General features: G+C 42.1%; 1 protein-coding gene across 1 annotated transcript; it reads right to left on the bottom strand.

The window, feature by feature from the left end:
* Positions 1-2,160: 2,160 nt before the first annotated feature.
* On the bottom strand, positions 2,161-12,114 carry LOC118399446 (splicing factor 3B subunit 4-like). Its single transcript, XM_035795538.2, has 6 exons — positions 11,970-12,114; positions 9,438-9,566; positions 3,811-4,353; positions 3,343-3,504; positions 2,852-3,013; positions 2,161-2,480 (listed from the first exon to the last, which is right to left on the bottom strand). Exons 1-6 carry the CDS (start codon positions 12,001-12,003, stop codon positions 2,308-2,310), a joined length of 1,203 nt encoding a protein of 400 aa, XP_035651431.1. The 5' UTR covers positions 12,004-12,114; the 3' UTR covers positions 2,161-2,307.

Below are 12,114 nucleotides of genomic sequence, written 5' to 3'. Positions count from 1 at the left end.
AGGCTTACATACCCTGAATGAAAATATGTATCTTTACCACTCACGCAAACACGTAGGCCTACAGCCTATAATGAGAATCGCCTCTCTTTCAGGTTGCCAAATGTATTACTCTGCTCCAATTCAATGTTCTAATAGAACAGCTGAAATATAATGAGTTGTATGTTTTTTAAATAGTTGGAATAAGACTAATAGTAGCCCCTAATCAACAGGCATAAGAGGTCTCTGAAACAATATTTTCCATGTAAATGGACCTCTCCCTGAGCTGAATAATCAAAATGCCAACGCCATATTTCGCTCTCACATACACCTGCCCCTGTTTCTATGCCAACCACTGGCCCATCCCACCTAGTGACATCACAGGACCAGATGATGAGGAAACAAGTGAGCTTAATTGACAACCCATGACTTTCCTGCCCAGCTCAGTTATGCAGAAAATATCAGTTATTCTTGCTCTATGAAAATTGCTAACTCTATTTTAAAGGAGGGTTTAATAAACCAATCTAATATAGGGTTTTAAACCACTTTGTTTGCACTCATTAATCACTCATTATTAGTGGTGTAAAGTACTTAAGTAAAAATACTTGAAAGTACTAAAGTCGTTTTTTGGGGTATCTGTACTTTACTTTTCTTTTTATATTTTTGACTTCACTACATTCCTAAATCAAATGATGTCCTTTTTACTGCATACATTCTCCCTGACACCCAAAAGTACTTGTTACATTTTGAATGCTTAGCAGAACAGGAACATTGTCTAATTCACACACTTATCAAGAGAACATCCCTGGTCATTCCTACTGCCTCTGATTTGGGGGACTCACTAAACACATGCTTCGTTTGTGAATTATGTCTGAGTGTTGGACCATGCCCCTGGCTATCTGTACATTTTAAAAACAAGAAAATGATGCCATCTGGTTTGCTTTATATAAAGAAATTTGATACTTAAGTATATTTTAGCAATTACATTTACTTTTGATACTTAAGTATATTTAAAATCAAATACTTTTAGACTTTTACTCAAGTAGTATTTTACTGGGTGACTTTCACTTTCACTTGGGTCTTCTCTTTTTCCACCACTGCTCATTATAAGACCTGCTTAATAATAATTAGTAAAGTAAGTACCCTTCACAATGTAAGGAAACATTATCCACCTAAAAAAAGAGAAACACTTAACACCACTTCGATACAGCTATAACCGGAATTTACTTTTTCGTACCAGGTTAGGAGAACTTACACAGCTGGTTAGAATTAACGGAAAAGGTTAGGAGACTGAGGTTAAGGCTCAGAGCGAAAATGCTCTCCTTACCTGCTACTTACGAAAATCACTTCCGGTCGTCGCTGTATCGAAGTGACATGAAAAGAGACCTAGATACCACGGAACCGGAAGTGACCCCTAGAAGATTTTCAGAGCCCAGACATTTTACATGACTGCCTTGTTTTCGTGTTGTTGACATAGGTCTGGGCTGACACACTCAATATTCTGTCTCCATGGTCAAGCTAGGTTGGGTCCAGCCACAATTAACTAATGCTCAAAATCCATTTTCAGCTGGCGCTCAGTGGCATCAACCAATTTTTACTATATCTTTAAGAATCAATATCAATAATTTAAATGATCAAAAATGGCTTAAAATATCAGTGTGATTATGCAGCCCTATACATCCTCCTCCATAACCCACTACTTCAGAAAAGTGGCATCTGCCATAACCATGGCAACAGACCGAGTGAGTGCCTCATTCAACATGGACGCAGCACACATTGTTTTGTAGTTTGGAAGCAAGTGCAGAATTAGTATTTGTACTCTACCCATAGCTTTCTCTCAAGGCACTGCCTAACATTGTATTTTGTGGGTTTGTAGTTACTTCAGGGGGTTTATAAGAGGTTTCAGTTTTAGTTTCTATTAGGTATAGAACCTATCAACTTACGTGTGCTTTGTCTTGTCAAAACATAACCATCCCATTCATCTTGTCATTATGGACATGCCTCACCTTCTCTCCTGGCTACCAATGGTCTCAAACAACTGGCCCTTTGATCACATTTGTAGTTTCTAACCTATTCAGGGGACTTATGTTTGTACCAGGAAAGCAGAAGTTGATTGATATGATGCATGTTCTGAATTAAATCTCATCTGAGAGAACTGAAAGGACATCAATTGAAAGACCCAAGTTGTTGTATTAAAACCTTTATTCCTTGCAGGTTTGGCATCTGTACAGTGAAGAAAAAAAACATACAAAAAAATGGAACTACACCATGTATCTAAATTGTAATCTGGAATAGAACTAAAAAAAGCGCCTTGCTGTGGTTTTCCGTAGTCTATGGGGGCATTGGTCCTCTCATGGGACCTCGAGGTGGGCCGCCGGGGGGCCTCGGTGGCATTGGAGGCCCCCTCTGGAAACCAAACGGAGGTGGGCGAGGGGGACCCCCACCGTAGCCTGGTGGGGGCATGGGAGGAGGGGGTCCTCTCATGCCTGGATGCATGGGGTGACCTGTGTGGATGGGGAGAGACGGGACGGGGATTCACACAATGATATATCATCTCAGAGCAAGCAGCACATTTCAACAAGGATATCAAATTAATGTATTTATTTATTGTGTCCCTTTAGATACATTTGTCAAAATGTTTTGAAGCTAAACAGTGTTTGTTTACAACTACATACATTTTGTAAAAGTCCAAAATGGAAGTACCAAATGCTGACTCTAAGAAACAGAATAGTAACATAACCAAAAGTAATGAAATGTTTTGCATGAATCAGGAGTCAGCTAAAAGGCAATTATTCAACAGATAGGAGATTTCAACTGATAGGAGTTGAAATCTCCTATCAGCTTATCCCTAGCCTTGTGAAGACACAGCACTCACCCATGGGATGCCCATAGTGCCCTCTCGGCGGCATGCCCATGTGTGGATGAGGGGGCATGCCGGGGGGTGGAGGTGCCCGGTGCTGGTTGGATCCTGGGGGGCCCGGTGGAGGCACCATACCCGGGGGATGGCCATGAGGATGCATGGGCATCTGGGGCATTCCTGTTGGATATGAACAATATCATTGGTGGTGGGCCTCAGTAGCTTAATTGGTAGAGCATGGCGCTTGCAAAACCAGGATAGTGAGTTTGATTCTTGGGAACACCCATATGCAAAATGTATGCATGCATGACTAAGTTGCTTTGGATAAAAGAGTCTGCTAAATGGCATATATTAATGCACCTCATCACACACAATAAGCTCTCTTTCTTTAACCAGAAGTAGCACTAACTTACAATTCCACACACTACAATTACCAAATGTAACAATCTGGGAAAACTTTCCTGACAGTTGTACTCATTACAATGATATGGTCATGGTGAGTGACTTACCCGGGTGCATGCCCTGGTGGAAGGGTGGTGGGCCAGGTGGGGGGCCTGAACCCCCTCCCTGGGGTCCTGGTGTCCCTGGGGCGGGGGGCATGCCAGGGGGCATTCCAGGAGGCATGGATCCGGGAGGTGGCACAGGAGGGAAGGCACCAGGAGGGGGCATGCCTGGAAATTAAGATCCGAGAAAGAGAGAGAAATTGCACATTTTGTAAAGTTGAATTGAAATGAACTTGATGTAGATGTGTTACTGAAGTTATTATTGAAGTTATTGTGAAGCCAACATAAAACTTTCAAATTGTGAGGAAAATCTATTTTTTTACATTCTTACAAATCTACAGAGCACAATCTATGGCTAAGCTTTCAAAGGCAAATAGTGATCCTATCTAAGTACACCCACAAAATACACAAAGGATTTTGGAAGCTGAAATTCTTCTACCCTGGTGCACCCACTTGCACTGCACGCACACTTACCAGGCATGGGCATCCCGGCTCCCAGGGTGGTGAGGACAGGGGTCGAGGCAGAGGGGGGAGGCGGTGCATCTGCGAATAGCTGATGCGGCCGATCGGCCTGCGAAAGCGGGTTTTGAGCTGCTAGGAGGCGTTCAGCGGCTGAGCCATGCCGCTCGCCCTTGGAGTCCTTCTTGAAGGCATACGACACTGTAATGGGGCGGTTGCACAGGTACTGGCCGTTCATGGCCTCGATGGCTGCGTCAGAGGCGTCGAAACTGGCAAAGTTGATGAAGGCGTAGCCCTTGGAGTTGCCAGTGTCCGGGTCGCGCATGATCTTGGGCGTCTGGAGTATGACCCCAAAGGCACTGAATGTGTCGTAGAGGAGTTTTTCGTCAATCTCCGGGTCTAGGTTACCAATGAAGATGTTTGCGCCCACATCCAGGTTTTTGTTGTGCGCTGAGGCCTTGTTGACACGGATGGGCTTGCCGTATAGTTTAATCATGTTCATAATCTTGATAGCATAGTCCGCATCCTCTTCACTGAGGAACTCAACAAAGCCATAGCCTTATGGAGCGGGGGGGACAGAGCAAAGAACAACATTCAATTATAACTGTTAAAGTCTCTTTCTGATCAGCATTATTGACAGGCTATTTGTCGCTAAAGGAGTCTCCAAATACCACGTGACATCAAGTGTGAGGTTTGTATTCATAGTATAGACCTATTCAATTCAATACCCTTCATACACTGAACACGAATATAAGGTGTTGGTCCCATGTTGTATGAGCTGAAATAAAAGATACCAGATATGTTCCATAAGCCAAAAAGCTTATTTCTCAAATTTTGTGCATCCCTGTTAGTGAGCATTTCTCCTTTACCAGGATAATCCATCCACCTGACAGGTCTGGAATTTCAAGAAGCTGATTAAACATTATTATCATTACACAAGTGCATCTTGTGCTGTGGACAATAAAAGGCCACTCTAAACTTTGCAGAGTTGTCACACAACACAATGCCACAGATGTTTCATGTTTTGAGGGAGTACGCAATTGGCATGCTGACTGCAGGAATATCCACCAGAGCTGTTGCCAAATCATTTAATGTTCATTTCGCTACCATAAGCCGCCTTTGTTGTTTTAGAGAATTTGGCAGAAAGTCCAACTGGCCTCACAACCGCAGACCACGTGTAACCATGCCAGCCCAGGACCTCAACTTCCTCCTCTTCACCTGCGGTACCATCTGAGACCACCCACCGGGACAGCTGAGGAAACTGTGGGCTTGCACAACCGAAGAATCTCTGCACAAACTGTCAGAAACAGTCTCATGATATCTCATCAGTGTGCTCGTCATCCTCACCAGGGTCTTTTGCCCGACTTCAGTGGGCAAAAGCTCACCTTTGATGGCCACTGGCACGTTGGAGGAGTGCTCTCTTCATAGGTGAATTCCGGTTTCAATTGTACCGGGCAACTTAGCAAACAGTGTATATGATGTTGTGTGGGTCGAGCGGTTTGCTGATGGACAGAGTGCCCCCATGATGGATGTGTGGTTATGGTATGGGCAGGCATAAACCATGGACAATGAACACAATTGCATTTTATCGATGGCATTTCAATGCACAGAGATACTGTGACAAGATCCTGAGACCCGTTGACGTGCCGTTCATCCGCCGCCATAACCTCATGTTTCAGCATGATAATACAGTATCTCCATCTCCAAAACAAAAAGGTATCTGTGACCAAATCATATCAAAATGTATTGGTCACATACACATGGTTAGCAGATGTTAATGCGAGTGTAGCGACATGCTTGTGCTTCTAGTTCTGACAGTGCAGTAATATCTAACAAGTAATCTTAACAAATTCACAACAACTACCTTATATAAATACACACACATGTAAAGGATGAATAAAGACTACGTACATATAAATATACGGATGAGCGAAGGCCATGCGGCATAGGCAAGACGCAGTAGATGGTATAGAATACAGTACATACAGTTGAAGTCGGAAGTTTACATACACTTAGGTCGGAGTCAAAAAAACTTGTTTTTCAACCACTCCACAAATTTCTTGTTAACAAACTATAGTTTTGGCAAGTCATTTAGGACTTTGTGCATGACATAAGTAATTTTTCCAACAATTGTTTACAGACAGATTATTTCACTTATAATTCACTGTATCACAATTCTAGTGGGTTAGAAGTTTACATAGACTAAGTTGACTGTGCCTTTAAACAGCTTAGAAAATTCCTGAAGATTGTCATTTTAGAAGCTCCTGATAGGCTAATTGACATCATTTGAGTCAATTGGATGTGTCCCTGTGGATGTATTTCAAGGCCTACCTATAAATTCAGTTCCTCTTCGCTTGACATCATGGGAAAATGTAAATAAAATAGCCAAGACCTCAGAAAACAAATTGTAGACCTCCACAAGTTTCCAAACGCCTGAAGGTACCACGTTCATCTGTACAAACAACAGTACGCAAGTATAAACACCATAGGACCACGCAGTCATCATACTGCTCAGGAAGGAGACGCTTTCTGTCTCCTGGAGATGACTGTACTTTGGTGCGAAAAGTGCAAATCAATCCCAAAACAGCAGCAAAGGACCTTGTGAACATGCTGGAGGAAACACAGACAAAAGTATCTATATCCACAGTAAAAACGAGTCCTATATCGACATAACCTGAAAGGCCGCTCAGCAAGGAAGAAGCCACTGTTCCAAAACTGCCATAAAATAGCCAGACTACAGTTCGCAGCTGCACATGGGGACAAAGATTGTACTTGTGGAGAAATGTCCTCTGGTCTGATGAAACAAAAATAGAACAGTTTGGCCATAATGACCATCATTATGTTTGGAGGAAAAAGAGGGACGCTTGCCAGCTGAAGAACACCATCCCAACCGTGAAGCACTGGGGTGGCAGCATCATGTTGTGGGGGTGCTTTGCTGCAGGAGGGACTGGTGCAATTCACAAAATAGATGGCATCACAAGGAAGGACAATTATGTGGATATATTGGAGCAACATCTCAAGACAGTCAGGAAGTTAAAGTTGGGTTGCAAATGGTTCGTCCAAATGGACAATGACCCCACGCATACTTCCAAAGTTGAGGCAAAATGGCTTAAGGACAACAAAGTCAAGGTATTGGAGTTGCCATCACAAAGCCTTGACCTCAATCCTATAGAACATTTCTGGGCAGAACTGAAAAATCATCTGTGAGCAAGAAGGCCAACAAACCTGACTCAGTTACACCAGCTCTGTCAGGAGGAATGGGACAAAATTCACCCAACTTATTGTGGGAAGCTTGTGGAAGGCTACCCAAAACATTTGACCCAAGTTAAACAATTTAAAAAGGCAATGCTACCAAATACTAATTGAGTGTACGTAAACTTCTGACCCACTGGCAATGTGATGAAAGAAATAAAAGCTGAAATAAATACTATTATTCTGAAATTTCACATTCTTAAAATAATGTTGTGATCCTAACTGACCTAAGACAGCACATTTTTACTAGGATTACATGTTAGGAATTGTGAAAAACGGAGTTTAAATGTATTTGGCTAAGGTGTATGTACATATGAGATGAGTAATGTAGGATATGTAAACATTATTAAAGTGGCATTATTTAAAGTGACTACTAGTGACACCTTTATTAAATCCATTTAATAAAGTGGCCAGAGATTTGAGTCTGTATGTTGGCAGCAGCCTCTCTATGTTAGTGATGGCTGTTTTACAGTCTGATGGCCTTGAGATAAAAGCTGTTTTTCAGTCTCTCGGTCCCAGCTTTAATGCACCTGTACTGACCTCACCTTATGGATGATAGTGGGGTGAACAGGCAGTGGTTCGGGTGGTTGTTGTCCTTGATGATCTTTTTGGCCTTCCTGTGACATCGGATTCTGTAGGTGTCCTGGAGAGTAGGTAATTTGCTCCCGGTGATGTGTTGTGCAGACCGCAGTACCCTCTGGAGAGCCTTGTGGTTGAGGGCAGTGCAGTTGTCGTACCAGGTGGCGATACAGCCTGACAGGATGCTCTCGATTGAGCATCTGTAAAAGTTTGCGAGTGTTAAGTCAAATGTCTTCAGCCTCCTGAGGTTGAAGAGGCGCTGTTGCGCCTTCTTCACCACGCTGTCTGTGTGAGTGGACCATTTCAGTTTGTCCGTGATATGTAGGAACTAAAAACTTTCCACCTTCTCCACTGCTGTACCCCTTTGTTTTGTTGACAATGAGTGAGAGATTATTCTACTGACATCACACTCCAAGGGACCTCACCTCTTCCCTGTAGGCCATCTCATCATTGTTGGTAATCAAGCCTACCACTGTAGTGTTGTTTGCAAACTTGATTGAGTTGGAGACGTGCATGGCCACACAGTCAGGGTGAACAGGGAGTACAGGAGAGGGCTGAGAACGCACCCTTGTGGGGCCCCAGTATTGAGGATCAGCGTGGTGGAGATGTTTCCTACTTTCACCATCTGGGGGGACCCGTCACAAAGTTCAGGACCCAGTTGAACAAAGCGGAGTCGAGACCCAGGGTCTCGAGCTTACTGACGGGTTTGGAGGGAACTATGGTGTTAAATGCTAAGCTGTAATCAATGAACAGCATTCCTACATAGGTATTCCTCTTGTCCAGATGGGATAGGGCAGTGTGCAGTGTGATGGCGATTGCGTCGTCTGTGGACCTATTGGGGCAGTAAGCAAATTGAAGTGGGTCTGGGGTATCAGGTAGGGTGGAGGTGATATGATCCTTGACTAGTCTCTCAAAGCACTTCATGATGACAGAAGTGAGTGCTACAGGGTGATAGTCACTTAGTTAGTTACCTTAGCTTCTGCATATCTGTGTTCCCAGTCATGAAATCCATTGATTAGGGCCTAATGAATTTATTTAAAAATGGTCTGATTTCCAGTTATATGAACTGTAACTCAGTAAAATCTTTGAAATGGTTGCATGTTGTGTTTATATTTTTGTTCAGTGTAATTAATCAGAATTCTTCATTTTTCACAAAAGATAAAACATAAGACCACGCAGACCACAAAATGTTCCTATTGTAATTTCTGCTCGGTATCAGACATATTTTATGCTTCAGTTGCACTTCTCCAATTGGATGAGAATTCACCAAAGGTCATCTCTGATAAAATGCTAGATTAACTTCAAGCAAAACATTAGGAAATGTAGCTGGGATGCAATCTTTCGATGATTAACATAAATAGGACGGCCATGCATCATTTAAGCAAAACAATACCTTGCTTTTTCATTGTAAGCTCATTTACTTGTATGGCTGCTAGCCAAACAGCGTTGCACTTCTGTTGTCATATGATGAACATTAAGCCATTTTCTACCAAATGTGTTGCACTAATGTGTTATCTGAAATACTTTTAATAAAAAAACGCAGGTGAAAAGGTTTAATATGCAGATTTTTGTATGGTCTGCGTATTGAAAATGTAGATCTCTGAATTCTAACACAAGCCCCGAATACTACCAGGAGCAATTTCTGTCGGTGTTTATAATCTACAATGATCTGTCTTTTTTGTATAGGCTATTTCTACACAGTTCCTATTTGCAAACATGAGTGTGCCACCTCACCACATTTTATTGGTCTTACCGATGGTAGAATGTGTCAGTTTTGTTTCAAATGTGTGGTTTATGAGTGTGTTACTTACCTTGGTGTTGTCCCGTGACTCTGTCTTTGGGCATGTGTGTGTTGACCACAGGCCCAGCCTGTAGGAAGAGCTCCCACAGCAGTGGCTCTGCCACTTTCTCATCCAGACCCCCCACATAAACGGTGGCATCTAAAGTGATCGAGAGCAAAACCACAGTTTTATTTATTTAACCTTTATTTAACTAGGTATGTTAGTTAAGAACAAATTATTATTTACAATGATGGCCTACCAAAAGGCCTCCTGCGGGGACAGGGGCCTGGGATTAAACATTCAAAAAATAAATACAATATAAATATAGAAGAAAACACACATCACAACACTACATGAAGACAGACCTAAAGACAACAACATTGCAAGGCAACAACACATGACAAAACAGCACGGTAGCAATAACATAACAACATGGTTGTTAAGTGTATGTGTATAAACCCAAACAGAAGACCTTGCCATACGAGATATTTCAAGTTGCCTTGAAATGACTAATGTTACCTGTTTTTAGCAACACCTTCCCCATGTACATAATCGGTTCCTATTACATTTACCGAGCAATGCACAAGAAAGCTGTAAATCTACTCTTTTTACATCCCGTCTGTGGTGGTTCACTAGCACAAACCCTGCAAAATGGGCAGTGTTGCCAAAGACAGGGAATAGAAGTGGCAGGCAGCCCAGTGTTAAGAGTGTTGGGCCAGTACCCGAAAGTTAGCTGATTCTAATCCCAAAGCCGACTAGGTGAAAAATCTGTCAATATGCCCTTGAACAAGGCACTTGACCCTAATTGCTCCAGGGGCACTTTACTGCTATGGCTTACCCTGTAAATCAACACCGTTTTACATATCATTTCCTGAAATTCTACAGATTTTTGCCATAGGGTGGAGAGAAATGTTTGCAGTTTTTTTAAAATATGATATCTGAGTGAGACTGACTAACAAAGTCAATGGGGACCCCCCAGACTCTGATTCGACCTTGATTACTAACGTAAACTCACGTAAACTCGTACATCGCCTTGGTCCGTAGAATTGCCCTTATTTTAGCGCCCCAAAAACATAATACTTCCAGATCAACTGTAATGTCAATACCATTGTAATGCAAAATTTCTCCACTTCCCAACAGAATCAATTACATGACCTAAACGCTGCCCGTTTCTGCATAATTCAAGCAGGCAATGAGTCTTGAATTAGTCGGGAGTCGGGTCTTTAAAAAAATGCTGGGTGGGGAAGCAAAACTAATGTATGATAGCGAGAAGGAGAGATGTTGTGTGGGAAAATGGCTTTTTTCACTCTATCTGTCCAACTTATCGCCTCTAAAATGTAAATAAAACACTATAGAGTTTATATAATGTGTCATTGCATACCTATTTGAAGGTTTGTGTCGAATTTGAATCAGGCTTTTGGGGCTGTGCTAAAGTGATCTTAGAAGTAAACAGTGGCTTTAAGAATGATGATCGCATGCAATGATGACGGAAAAAATGACTAGGTATCCCCCCTTACCCCCGTCACTGTCCATTTCTTGTTTTTAAAGAATGATAGAAGTGCTACACCTGGTGGAGAGAGATTGTAAGACAGTAGCTTTATGCATGCTGTACGTTACAACATGCCACATCAAGATCAAGATGTGACGGAGGGTCCGTTTTTTCAACTTTTCTCCAATACTATAGAGCCATTACCATGTCGATCAACGCATGAATCGAAACCTAGTTCACACCCCCGATTTTGAAGTCAACACAGTCCCATTAGTTTTCTTTGTAGCCTCGTTTGAATGTTGTGGTTGCGCACATTTGTTACGGAATGGGGTGAGTTTACGTTACAGCTATAGATTGGTAACTTCGTTTAGCATCCAGCTATCTAAAAAAAATATATATACTGACATAGGCTAATTGAGTGACTATCAGTGATTTACATAAGAGAAACTGTTGATGCACAACCACATTTCAAATATGCATCTTGCGTATTCGACTTATATTTCTTGTGGAAGTTGATAAATGACACCTTTGGACATGGCAAAATAATGTCCTACAGCCACAGACAAAGCGTTTAAAATGCATAGAATTCTCTATCAGGATCCATATTTTTGTATTTTTAAGGTAAAGGACACATGGACTTATAGTTAATGCCTTTCGGAATACACAATTAACACTAAATATGAATCCAAAAATTCCCGGGGACCTAAAATGAACCGTATACTAGGAATGACCCAGCAAGCTACCCATTCATAGCCCGGCAGACACCTAGACAAATCTGACGAGTCCGACATTAAAATACATGGCTAGCGATATTTCCATGTAATGTCCTGTATCTGTATTTTCATGTCATGTCTATGTATCTAAATAGCTAGCTTGTTAGATATGGCAAACGTTGGCTAGTAAACGAGAATGAAGCTAGCTTCGTTTGGCAATGGAATGCAGTCACACACGCAAGGGGATATGGTTAACTACTTAATTTAGCTAGTGTTCAAGCCATGCGTTCAAATGTGATTGATACTACCCGTATGGCTACATTTGATGAAATTCATTGTATGTTATAAAGATTTATCTACCTTGGTTTCGTTCCGAAATTGGTCCCGCCGCCATGTTAAATCCGGCGTGAGGGCACCGTTATGGTTCATCTGCTGGGCAAGGTACTTAGCCGACAAAAACCAAAGAACGCGATTAGATAAAGTCGCCCTCTGGTGGCGGGCTGTC

Source organism: Oncorhynchus keta, chromosome 20 (assembly GCF_023373465.1).
Source record: "Oncorhynchus keta strain PuntledgeMale-10-30-2019 chromosome 20, Oket_V2, whole genome shotgun sequence".
NCBI lineage: Eukaryota > Metazoa > Chordata > Actinopteri > Salmoniformes > Salmonidae > Oncorhynchus > Oncorhynchus keta.
This window is presented reverse-complemented; position numbering and strand designations above follow the sequence as displayed.